Source organism: Mesoplodon bidens, assembly GCF_964165515.1.
Source record: "Mesoplodon bidens genome assembly, chromosome: 6".
Lineage (NCBI taxonomy): Eukaryota > Metazoa > Chordata > Mammalia > Artiodactyla > Ziphiidae > Mesoplodon > Mesoplodon bidens.
This window is the reverse complement of record NC_138162.1, coordinates 6,582,424-6,595,697: the sequence shown is the minus strand read 5'-3', so window position 1 is coordinate 6,595,697 and position 13,274 is coordinate 6,582,424. Positions and strand designations below refer to the sequence as shown.

Here is a 13,274-nt window from a genome sequence, read left to right as displayed (position 1 = left end):
CATTCTCCAACACATACTTACCCAGCGGCAGGCACCACTTATCACCCCCATTTTACAGGTGAGAAAATTGAGGCTCAGAGAGGTGAAGCTGCCAGTGCAGGCACACACTGGGTCCAAAAGGACTTGGGTCCCCTCGGCAGCCCGCTCACCCCTCCTTCCCGCCCCCAGGTCTGGTTTCAGAACCGCCGGGCCAAGTTCCGCCGAAACGAGCGGGCCATGCTGGCCAACCGCTCAGCCTCGCTGCTCAAGTCCTACAGCCAGGAAGCGGCCATCGAGCAGCCCGTGGCTCCCCGGCCCACTGCCCTGAGCCCCGATTATCTCTCCTGGACGGCCTCATCCCCCTACAGGTGAGAGCGGGAACCCTTTTGGGTCGGGAGGACGCAAGCAACCAGGGGACCCCGTGGGGTGTTTTAGGGCCCAGACTCCTTTGAGGATCTGAAGAGAGCTGGGAAAGGTGCCCAGGTGCCCTGTGGACCTGGGGTGCACCAAGGGGTCTGTGGGCAAGTGTGTGAGCGTGTGGAGGGGCGAGAAAATGGGGCCTGTTTGGAAGGAGTGGAGAACCCACATCATCCTGAGGAAGCTGAAAACCTGCAGATTTCTAGGCTGGCACGAGCACCCCAGCACCCTTCGTCAACCATCCCGGAGAGAGGCCGGGGAGCCGAGGGAGTGGTTCCCTGTCCCAGGGGCCTGGCTGGGACCCAGAGTCAAAGTCTGGGGCAGTTTTGTCCCGGTCAAAGCTGGGGAAAGGTGGCAAGGCAGGAAGGGAGAGGAAGGAGAGGCTGGCGAGTTGGGTTTCTGCACCCCACAACTCCAGGGAATGCCATCCACCCCTTAGTCTGTGAGAGCAGCTCTGCTGGAGCCATGGTCTCGTGAGAGGCAGGAGCCGGTGGGTCGTGGGAGCTGAGTCCTAGTGATGCCCACGCTAGCCTCACAGCTCTCCCAGCTCCCTCCCTGCCCTGCTCTTACCTGCGGCAGGAGAACCTCCAAGAGGCTTCCTTCCATATAAGTGTGTGTTCATCCCAGCCCCATCCTGCTGTGTGCCAGGCCCAGGGCAGGCGCTGGGGGTGAACAGGACACAGGCCCCGCTCTCAGGAAGCTCCTGGTCCAGCGAGGAAGGACCACAAGCCTACGGGGGTGGCTCCATGTCCCAGGGCTGACTGTGGGCACTTCTGCCTCTTACCCCCAGTCTTGTAGCCCCAGCGGAAGGCTTCCCGGCCGAGTGAGCTGAGGAAGGGAGACAGGAGGACCAGAGGCTGGGGTCCAAGATTGGCCGCCAGAGGTGGCCAGCCCCTGTGGTCTGCCAGCCACAGCAATATGTCTTTGTGTCTTATGTCACCCCCAGCACGGTGCCGCCGTACAGCCCAGGAGGCTCAGGTCCTGCCACCCCGGGGGTCAACATGGCCAACAGCATCGCCAGCCTCCGTCTCAAGGCCAAGGAGTTCAGCCTGCATCATAGCCAGGTGCCCACGTGAACTGACAGCCAGCCCCACCAGGACCCCGTTGCCTCCCTGGTCTCACGACAGCAGAAAAGAGGGCAGACACGCAGGAAGGTGACCTTCTCCTGTCCCCTGTCTCCAGGACAGGCTGGGTGGGCTCTCCTGGCCCCTCTCTTCAGCCCGGACTTCTGGGCCCAAGAGGCTGCTGAGGTGCCCAGAGCCTGGCTCAGCCCCTCATCCATGGCCGCTGGAGACTGCGGCCCCTGACCCTGGAGGTGTTGGGCTGGAAGGTTGGAGCAGTGGCTCACCAAGGACCTCACTTACTTTGTGTATTAAAGCCAAAAAGCTGTTGTCTTTAAGAAATAAAAAAAAAAAAAATTTTAAGCCCCGAAAGATTGCGGGAGGGCGGACAAAGGCAGCAAACCAATGAAGGGACAGCCTTCTGGGGCCAGCTGCCCTCGTCTGTGTGCCTCTTTCTGCAGGAAGTCCTCCATCACCCTGTAGAGCCCCAGGGGTGGGGAGCGGGGTAGGAAGACACAGACCTGCCCTGGAACCCCTGACACCCGGGTGTTTGGGAGAAACCCCGATGTGTGACCCTGGCCAGGACCCGAACCCTCTCTGTGCAGGGAGTGTCTCCCCTGCCCTATGGCAGGAGCAAAGGGTGTGTGGAGGCAGATGCTAAAATTAAATCCCTTGCTGCTGGGCATCAGAAGCTGGGGGTCCCCTGGGCATTTGACTGTGGGGGACCCGGGTAGATGGCCCAGAATGTCGGGGTGCAGAGTGGAGGTCCCAGGTGGGCTCACAGGACAGACGGGTGGTCCTAACAGACAGGGCCACCAGAGACCTTCTTCCAAGTCCTCCAACCTACCGTTTCAGAGATGGTCTCTGGGTGTGACAGAGGACACATGTGCCACCAGGCACTGACATCACTTATGAGGAGTGTGCAGAAAACTGTGGGGTGAGGGGAATGGTCTGAAGCCAGCCCTCTCCACCTGGCCCCATGCCACGCCTGCTGATGGGCACACCCTCCAGGGAAGTTAAGAGATAATTTCTGGGAATTCCCTGGTGACCCATCCGGTGGTTAGGACTCGCTGCTTTCACTGCCAGGGCCCAGATTCCATCCCTGGTCGGGGAACTAAGATCCCAAAAGCCATGCGGCCGGAAAAAATAAAATATAATAAAGCAATCATTTCTGCAACCAGCCCCCAGGAAGTAAGACAACACTTCCCGACCCCCAGAGGGTGGAAAGATGCTCGGACCCTCTGGAGGGGCGGCCCTCACAGTGACACAGCCATCACACCTCTGGACTCCATGGATGGACCCCGTTTCTCTAGTCTGCCCCGCCCACACCACATCAAAGCCCCCACAAAGGGCCAGTGTCCCCCCCCCGACCAGCCACAGGCTGCATCTTCTAGGTGACCTTGAATAGGTCAAAGCCACGTGACAATCCTAACACAAGGGATGGTCCCCATTTTTGTTTTAGAAGGTGTAACTAACCCCTGAGTGAGGTGAGGACCCTCCCCATCTCCCCCAGTTTACCCCCAAGGATTCTTCCCCATCCTCTATCAGGAATTCCACCATGAAAACACAGTTCTGGGCTTCCCTGGTGGTGCAGGTGTTAAGAATCCGCTCGCCAATGCGGGGGACACAGGTTCAAGCCCAGCTCCAGGAAGATCCCACGTGCCGCGGAGCAACTAAGCCCATGTGCCACAACTACTGAACATGTGCTCTAGAGCCCGCGAGCCACAACTACTGAGCCCGTGTGCTGCAACTGCTGAAGCCCGCGCACCTAGAGCCCGCGCCCAGCAGCAAGAGAAGCCACCACAATGAGAAGCTCGCGCACCACAACAAAGAGTAGCCCCCGCTCGCCACAACCAGAGAAAGCCCGCGCGCAGCAACGAAGACCCAATAAACAAATAAATAAAAAAGAAAACAAAACAAACAAAAAAGAAAACAAGGTTCTTGTGGGGTGAGCTTTGTCCCCTTCAGATGGGCCAACAGGCCCTGGGGACCATCGCCGTGTGACTTCCCTGTGGCTGGGCAGTTGGGACTCTGGTCCTTGGTGGGGGGAAAACGATGAGGGGGAGGCACAGGCTCCAGCTGAAGGCGTGGGGAGGGGGTATTCTGTTGATATATGGAGCTGGCTCTGCCGACCTGACTACGGCAGCCAGACCAAAGGGTTGACCTGTGCCCTGTACTGTGTATGTGTATGGCAGGGGAAGGGGGTGGGGGGGGGTACAGCCAGAGCTGTGTTTTCTTGCTCAGTTTGGCCTCTGCCTTGGGTAAGTGATTTCCAGGCCTCTATTTGCCATTCATTCACTGAACAAATATTATGAAATACTATATGTGTGCAGGGCTCTACGCTGGGCCCTGAGGAGAAAGCAGAGAGTTGTCATGGGGTCCCTGGCTTCAGAGGCCACACCAAGCCCAAGGAGCCCCAAACCTAGTCTAAGGCATCCAGGCAGGCTTCCTGGAGGAAGTGTCCTGGAAGGATGAAGAGTCCACCAGACCAAGAGGGGAGCGAGAACAGTGTTTCTGGCTAAGGGAACAGCATGTGTAAAGGCCCTGGGGTAGGCCAGAAGCTGCCTCTTTGGGCCAGTGGGGACAGTTCTGGGCCTGGATCTCCTGCAGGATGAAGATGGAGAGAAGCAGGGACAGCTCACATGGGGCTTGTGTGTCCAGATCTAAAGTCTGGATGTCGGGACTTCCCTGGTGGTCCAGTGGTTAGGACTCTGTGCTTCCACTTCAGGGGACATGGGTTCGATCCCTGGTCGGGGAACTAAGATTCCACATGCTGCGTGGCACAGCCAAAAAAATTGTTTTTTAAATAAAAAATTTAAGTTTGGATGTCACCCTGGCAGTGAGGATCCATGGAGGGGATTTGCTTGGTGGAGGGACCCGCCCCTTGGACCCTGTTGGAAACAGAGAGACCCCTGCAGAGGCTGGGCTGGATGTGCAGGCAGGAGAAGTGGCAGCCTGGACCACATGGGGACAGAGTGGGCAATCTGGGAGGTGTCCCAGACACAGCAGGGACAGGGGTTGATGACTAGATGTTGGGCTGGGGAACAAGAGGGAGCCCAGGGGGCCAGGACTTGGCTTAAGCACGTGGATGCCTGGGAGGAAGAGACCCTGGCAATAGGACCCACCTGGTAGAGGGGTCGGGAAGATGCTGGCCTGCCCTTCCACCCAGACAAGCGCTGGGGCCGTCCTGGTCTGAGCAGGGTCCTCCCTCACAAGGAGCTGACACCCACCCCAAGGATTTGCACCAGCGAAGGGCCGGCCCACAGGGCCCAGAGCTGTGCCCTGACGGGCAGCCCTGATGGCCTTTTTGTGAGCACGTGGACGAGCCCACCCAGGCCCTGGGCAGTGCCCCAGAACTCAGATGGAGGTGCATCTGGTCTTTCTATTTTCAGTCCAGAGGGAGGGGCCATGAAGCATCGCCAGGTTGGGGCTGCCTGCAGCAGAGATGGGGGTCACACTGGCGGGGGGCTCCCACTAGGGCCTGGAAGATGGGTCCCAAGAACACCAGCTTCAGAAAAAGCCATGGGCCCGGTTCCCACAGAGGCGCTGGCCCCGCCATCGGGCCACAAGGATGTCAATGTCACTTCCTCTCAAGCGCTCAAGAAAAAACAGACCGGCCTAATCGTTTACACATGCTGCTCTGGGGAGCTGAGGGAGGGGCCACAGCAGCCCTCCTTGCGAAAGAAAATATATTCCAACATTGCTGTCACTATTGTAGCCGTAATTGCAGGGCTGTGTGGGCAGCTTCCCGGGCACCCGTCCCGGGATATAATTTTCCATGAGGATAAGGTACCCGAGGCCCCATCCCGGAATGGGAGAACTTGGAATCCTTCTCCCTTTGATTGCCTTTCCCCTTTTGGCCAAGCAAGCTTGGGACAAGGCATTGAATGTATCTGCTTCTGTTTTTTTGTTTGAAATAAAGAAACTTGAGTCGAGAGAAAGAGAGAGAAATTGAAGGAAAGGCAGTCTGGCTCTTGCAAAACCCAAAACCTGAGAAATTAAGACCAGAGTTTTACCTTGGGCAAGGCACCTCTCCGGGCCTCAGTTTCCTCCTCTATAACATGGGGTGATAACAGAAGCCACCTCACAGGGTTGTTGGCAGAGTTACCCTCCATAAATGAGCGCTGTGGTGTATACGGTGGAAAAACACAGACCAAGGGTGGAGTTTAGGGAAGTCAAAATAGTCCCTGTTCTGGGGTGAAATTGCACATTCCCTCCTCAGAGAACCTGGCTCTTCCCCTTGTCCCTTCCAAGCCCACATTCCTTGGGCACCAGCTGGGGACCAAAGCTCCTGCACCTCTGCTGCCTGCCACTGGAGGGCGCTGTGGGGTCCCCGCCAGTCACAGAGCCGGGAGAACAAGGGCCCTCTCCCGCACAGATCACCAGAGATGGCTGCAGGCTCCTGACCCAAAGACAAAGAAACAAGCAAATCCCAGATCACCAGCAGAGGTCACAGCATAAACATCAGCACAAGTCTTTTGGAGAATGTACCAACAGCCACGAAAATGTTTGCATGCTTTCACCCAGTAATTCTACCTCTGAGCCCCACTTCAAAAACTAATCCAAAATGGGGTGGGGGGTGGAAGCAACATGTGCCAAGACGTTTATCATATATTTTCATAGATTCAGTGTAAAAAATCTGGGAAGGGGCTTTCCTGGTGGGAAGCAGTGGTTGACAGTCTGCCTGCCGATGCAGGGGACACGGGTTCGTGCCCTGGTCCGGGAAGATCCCACATGCCGCGGAGCAACTGGGCCCGTGGGCCATGGCCGCTGAGCCTGCGCGTCCGGAGCCTGTGCTCCGCAACGGGAGAGGCCACAACAGTGAGAGGCCCGCGTATCGCAAAAAAAAAAAAAAAAAAAAATCTGAGAAGACCCAAACCAAGTTGTAAATACTTTAAATTTGATAATGGCTCACAATCCACTTGTCTCTATGTTTTCTGTAATGAGACTAATAACCTCATAGGGAAACAGAACAAGCAGGCCAATGTGATCATCTCAACTGCATGAGAAGCTCTTTGCAATGAAAAAAACGTGCTTTCTTCCCTTTTATGTCCCCCTTGGTGCCTCAGTCAGAGCTGGACTTGCCTTTTCCATCCCTATTGGTAAGTGAGTGGCCCCATCCAAAGCTCGCTTCTCTGCTCCCGTTATCCCACAATTAGTCCTTCAGGTCTTGAAGCTTCGTGGTCGTCAGGAATTCCCTTCTCTATTGCAAGTGCTGGAAAGGGCGTGTTTGAGAACTTCTTAAGCTCTTAGTTCACATCTTAGAAGAAGTGGGAATGGATCGAGCTTGGGGTATGAGGACTCAGGAGTGGGCACCTTGAAACTGGAAGGTGCACTTGATAAAGTGCTGTGGATGACATAATTCTAAGATGTTCCCATGACTCCCACCCCAGGGAGACACACACTTCGTAATCCCCTCTCCTTGGGTAGGGGTGGAACCTCTGACTTGCTTCTAACCAATAGAATATGGTGAAGATGAAGGGATGTAGCAGATGTGATTAAGGTCCCTAATCAGTCGACTTTGACTAATCCGAAGGGAGATTATCCTTGGTGGGCCTAACCTAACCAGGTGAAACCTTTAAAAGAGAGTCCAGGTCTTCCCTGAAAGAAGAGATTCAGAGCAGAGAGATGCATTCCCACCAGCCTTGAGAAACAAACAGCTGTGCTGTGACCTGCCTGTGGAGGAGGTGGCCCCCAGCAGCCAAGGGCCTCATTCCTACCACCACAAGGAACCCAATCCTGCCTGCAATCTGAATGAGCTCAGAATAGGATACTGAGCTCCAGATGAGACATCAGCTGAGGACTCCTTGACTGCAGCCTGGGAGACCCTGAGCAGAGAACCCAGTTAAGCTGGGCCCAGACTCCTGACCTATAGAAACTGTAAGACCATACATGGGGGTTGTTTTCTCTCTTTCTTTTTTTTTTGGCTGCACTGAGCAGCTTGCAGGATCTTAGTTCCCTGACCAGGAAACCAGGGATGGAACCCATGCCCCCTGCTGTGGAAGCACAGAGTCCTAACCACTGGACCACCAGGGAATTCCCTGGGTGTTGTTTTCAGCTGTTACGTTTGTGGCAACTTGTTACCCAGTGTAGAAAACCAATGCAGATGGAGATGGAGCTTGGAAGTCCTCTTGAGCTTGGCCTCCCTCTGCTCACAGCACACCCAAAGAACCCCGGGACCCATGACAGAGGAGACTTGACACCTCTGCTCAAATTATCTGCCATCTTATCACTTTCCAGGCCATTCTGCATAAGCCGACAGATTAGTTGCCCTAAAACACAGCTTTGGGACTTCCATGGTGGCGCTGTGGTTAAGAATCTGCCTGTCAATGCAGGGGACACAGGTTCGAGCCCTGGTCTGGGAAGATCCCACATGCTACAGAGCAACTAAGCCAGTGTGCCACAACTACTGAGCCTGCGCTCTAGAGCCTGTGAGCCACAACTACTGAGCCTGTGTGCCACAGCTATTGAAGCCCATGTGCCTAGAGCCCGTGCTCTGCAACAAGAAAAGCCACTGCAATGAGAAGCCCGCGCGCCACAACGAAGAGCAGCCCCCTCTCGCCACAACTAGAGAAAGCCCGTGCGCAGCAACGAAGACCCAAGGCAGCCAAAAATAAAAATAAATAAAAAAACAAACTAAAAAACACAGCCTTGATCATGTCCCTCTCCTGCCTAAAGCCTTCTGGGGCTCCCCAAAGCCCTCCCATCAAAGTACCATCACCCAGACCAGGTGTTTGAGGTCCTAGCATCCAGTCCTGCTCTCCCTGTCCGCCTTAAACCCGCCTTGTCCCCTACTCCAGATTATTCAGACAATCCTGACAACTCAGTCCCCTCCTCCTGCTGTCTCCCTGCAGCAACATCCTGCCCACCCAGCCCCGCTCTGCCAGTGAAAATGTATTCCCCAGAGGGTTACAATGTAGTGTCAACTTTTTTTAAAAAGCAAGCTAAATTCTAGACAGAAGATGCATTGGCATGTCTGGGGAGATGTGTGTCGCTTGAAAAAGAATAATTCAATGTTGTAATTTTACATTTGGAAAATGAAAAGAAAAACCCTATTATTTTCATAATTCAAACTTTAAAAAGTGAAGCTACTCAACATGCTCTTGGCAGGCACAGACACCAAGAGAAGCAACCACTGTCTCATGGGTGACCACACGGCAGGATCTCCAGGGAGGAGAGGTAATATATAAAATATAAATATTATATATTTAATATGCATAGATATATACATATTATGTATATCGCATATAATTTGTATGTGTATTTAATATGCATAGTTTAAAAATCTGGAAAGTCATAAACCATAGCGTGAACAGTTGTTTTCTCAGGAACGTGGGATTGTGGGTGGTCTCTATTCTTTATACACACACTTGTAAATTTCCCTACTTGGGTTCTAAAAATTGACAGAACTTTTTAAAGGTGCCCATGAAAGCACTGCTTATGCTGATGCAGCGCGGAAAATTAATTATCCAACAATAAGGGCAGATTAAATAAATGATGAGGGTATCCGGGATGATGGAGTGCCAGGGAGCTGTTAAAATTCATGATATTGACCATCGAAAGCCCTGGGAGGAAGTGCAGATGCATTATTAGGGAAAATCTCAAGTGATGATAAAAAGGCCAGGCTGTGAGCCCCTGAGCACAGATGCCACCCACGTCTGTGACACACCGATGACATCTCCCCAAAGCCAAAAACCCTCGATCCATATTTTTTGTTGTGGAATTCCATCCTGGATAGAAACAGTTCGGAATCCCTATCTCTACACTATGTGTACACACACACACATTCATTTTACACATCATTCATTCACTTAATAGAAACGCCTTAGAAGCTAGGTGCTCTTCCAAGACCTGGGGACACAGGCACGGCAAGAATAACGCAGACCCAAATCCCCGTCCCCCTGGAGTGCACGTTCTAGAGGGAGAGATGGACAGTGAAGAAGGTGGCAGGAAGATGGTGAGGGAAGATGGCGCGGGGCCTTGCCAGCCTCCTCTGGGTAGGGGGAAGCCACCGGAGGACTGGCACACAGAAGCCTCTGGTCCTGGGTGGAGAGTGGACGGTGGGGGCCAAGGGTGGATGGTGGATGCAGGTATCCAGTTGGGAACTGTTGCAATGACCCGGAGCATGACCAGGACAACAACTGCGTGGTGAGAATACAGGAAGTTTTTATTTTCTTCTTTGAGCTTTTCTGTAGTTTCTAAACCTCTGATAGTGACCATTACTTGTGAGTACCTGTAATTAACAGTTTAAAATCTCATCCACCTTTCAGCTTCCAACTCAAAGGATGCCTCTCCAGGGAATCCTGCCTGGATTCCCAGCCACCCGGACAGACACCCCTCTTCTGTGACTGCCCAAGGCCCAGCCCACCTGGAATAAGAAGGGGTCCGTCTTTCCACCCTAGCCAGCCTGGAAGCCCATTCCTGAGGCCAATGGCCTCCCAGGGACACACACAGAAACCCCAGGAGCCCTTAATTCTGGGGGAATTAAGGGGGTCCCCAGGTTCTGTCCCCGCCTCCAGGACTAAAACCAGGCCCCTTTGTCCTCTCATCTTTGCCTGTTCCTCCAAGTCTGTCACGGACCAGGGAGGCTCTTGGAAGCCTGGGGCCAAGGAATCCATTAAACGAGGGAACCCCAGTGGTTCCCCAGAGGGGCCCTCATAGGAGACTGGGAAGCCCAGGTGGATAGGGTGCACCAGCCATCACCTGTCTTGGGCTTCCTCCTTAGAAGTGTGTGTACTCAGGACTTCCCTGGTGGTGCAGTGGTTAAGAATCCCCCTGCCAATGCAGTGGACAGGGGTTCGAGCCCTGGTCCGGGAAGATCCCACGTGATGTGGAGCAACTAAGCCCGTGCGCCACAGCTACTGAGCCTGTGCTCTAGAGCCCACGCACCACAACTACTGAGCCCGCGTGCCACAACTGCTGAAGCCCGCGCGCCTCGAGCCCGTGCTCCGCAACAAGAGAAGCCACCGCAATGAGAAGCCCGTGCACGACAACAAAGAATAGCTCCCACTGGCCGCAACTAGAGAAAGCCTGCATGTAGCAGCGAAGACCCAACGCAGCCATAAACAAATAGTTTATTAAAAAAAAAAAAAAAAAGAAGTGTGTGTACCCGGGTGGGGGTGAAAGGTTCTATAGCATTAGGACCAAACTGGCAACATTTTGAGGAGAGGGCCCCTAACTCGCAGACCAGGGGTCTGTGTGACACCCCAGGCTGGCTCTGGGCTTTCCTGCCAGAGCCCAGGAGAAGTTGCCCCCAGCCACCAGGTCCCAGTCAGGGGCAGCTCCGGTTTCCCAGGCCTGGGCTGGGCCCCAAAGTCCTTGCCTGCCCCCAGGGCTGTGGTTCCGGAGCCCCCAGGCTGCTGCTCAGCACTACCCTGCCCCCCAGCACTGCCCACACTTCGCACCACCCCTAGCCCAGGGTCAGGTGGAGGCAGCCCAAGAGGGGGCCCGCATCTGGATGGGGTGCAGATCGAGGCGAAGTCAGAGGAATTCACGGGCGCCCAGGATGGCCTGGGGCAGCGTGGGGGCGGGGCTTCCGGCCAGGCCAGCCCACCCGCATCCTCTCATCTGCTGTGCTCACTTTGCCGCTGCCCAAGAAAGGGGCGCGGTGGTTCAGCCACAGGGGCAGCTGCTCCGGGAAGCCGCCCCCAGCCCTTCCCCCTCCTGGAGGGCTCCAGGTCTACCCTGGAAACATCGCCCGGCTCCTGCCGGCTGCCCTCCCTGCTGTCAGGCTGCGCCTGCCTCTCCCCGGCCCCTCGAGAACCTGGAGGGGCAGCTGGGCACGTCCGTGTCACTTGGGGAACAAGAGCCACTGCCCAGCTGTCACCTCACCATGCTGCCCTCCACGTGGCTTCTCGGACATCCTCTTAGGACACAGACCCAGGTCACTAATCCCTCGCCCACTTGTCCTCACCCTGGCTCTGAACCCACCCGACAAGGCCCCAAGTCCTTGAATGAGCCCCTTTCCGCCCACCCCCTTCCCCCACCCTCTCCCACACGCCCCCCCTCCACTTCCCAGGCACAAGGCCCCAGGGGGCTGAGCTCTGCTCGTCTTTCCTCAGCTTGATTGGACACCCCCCCAAAACCGGTCTGACTTACCCCCATGGCAGGCAAGGTGTCACCTCCCCTAGGAAGCCCCTCCCCAGCAGGGGTTAGAGGCCTTCCCTGTGCTCCCACTGTCCACCTACCCCCGCTAGGGCACTGAGCACTTGGAGTTGTCACTGTCTGATGTCCTGCCGTCCGCCCACCCTGTTGTGGCTCAGCATCGGAGGGGTCCCGGGGGACGGGGCAGGGAGTGGACTGATGGGCCAGTGCACAAGGGGCTGCTGCTTCTGCAGTTCCGAGGAGCTGCCCCCTCCCTCGGTCCCAGGGCACATGGTCCCTGTGGGGATCGGATGCCCTCCTCACCCGGCTCTGAGCTGGGCACTTTGCCCTCTCAGTCCCTCTTTCCCCAGAAGGGAAAGTACTAAAATACAAGCACACATACTGGGTCTGCTCCTCCTTTACCACATCCCAGCTCCGGGATGTTGGGCAAGTTACAGCTCCTTTCCGAGCCTTACTTTCCGCATCAAAAAGCAGAGATACCTCCTTCCTGGGATAGAGGATCAAGTGGAAAAAAGAATTGTAAACACCATGTTCAGCCGATGCTTAGCAAACAGCAGACACTGAATACAGGGATGTGCGCTTTCTGTTTCCAGATGTGCAGCTGCAGCCCCAGAACAGAGGCTCATCTCACCACCAGGAAGCAATGGTACCCATCCCCCCTCCTAGCACGGCGGGGCAGGGGGGCCGACTCGGATTTCTAGTGAGGCCTGGGGAACCCTGGGTCCGCAGTGAGGCCCCCACTAGGCAGACCCGTCAGTCCGCGGGGGCAGAAGCTCAGGGGCTGCAGGGCTCTGAGAGGAGGCCATGCCCAGGTACGAGGGGGGCTTCCCTAGATCCTGGAGGAAAGGGGCAGCGCTGGGGAGGGGGTTTGGGAAAAGGCAGGACTGTACAATGGTTAGAGCAGTTTTGGAGAGCCAGACAGGCGGGGTTCAGAGCTGATGCCACACTGCAGGGAGTCCACCTTGAGCCTCGGTTTCCTCATCTGTAAAAATGGGGTTAACTGACCATCTTACTGGCCCACGGCAGGAGGTGGGAGGGTGTCTCCCAGCAGCCTGCTTGCTTTCTGCATGATTCAACACCCTCGTCTGGGTGGGTTTGTGTGTTTGCCAGAGACTGTGTCTTGTCAGTTTCGCCCCAGACACAGACCCGCAAAAGTGTCCGGCGAGCCGGATGCCCAGCCAGCCTGGGCGGTGGTGGATGCCAGGAACCAGCAGCCAAGGGGCCAAGCTGGTCAGACACTTCATTAATGACTAAAGCCACATGCTCTTAGAGCAAGATCCAGGAGAGACACATGATTCCCCGGCAGGGGTTGCACATTTGTGGTTTTCAAGCCTCGCAAATACCGAAGGAGTCAAAATTTCCTTTTAGCGGTTGGTCCTTCAAAGCCTTGTCCTTGAATGACAGCCCTTCGGAACAACTAAAGCCTCGGGAAGAGAAGGTCGACCTTACTGTGGGCCCTTCCCGTCGGCACCTGTGCCAAAGAGAGAAGGATCCAGCAAAGGAATGTGGCACAGGGAACTGTCAACAGGGCACAAAGGAGCACAACCCTTCTCCCACCGTGAGAGAAACTCCCACCCTGCCGGTCCTGGGCCCTCCCCTAGAGGGAACTGCCAGTGGACCCCAGGCCCCGCCATTGTTGGGACTCACGGGAACTTTCTAAAAATGCAGATGCCCAGGCTCCCCTCTAGACCAGCTAAATCAGAATCTCTGGGG

General features: G+C 55.5%; 1 protein-coding gene across 1 annotated transcript in view; it reads left to right on the top strand.

The window, feature by feature from the left end:
• The window catches only part of PRRX2 (paired related homeobox 2), a 48,696-nt gene extending 46,876 nt beyond the window's left edge, over positions 1-1,820 (top strand). The window contains exons 3-4 of the mRNA XM_081236376.1: positions 169-347; positions 1,343-1,820. Of these exons, the coding sequence (XP_081092502.1) occupies positions 169-347; positions 1,343-1,472 (309 nt within the window). The 3' untranslated portion in view covers positions 1,473-1,820. The remainder of the gene's footprint in view (positions 1-168; positions 348-1,342) is intronic.
• Positions 1,821-13,274: the final 11,454 nt, after the last annotated feature.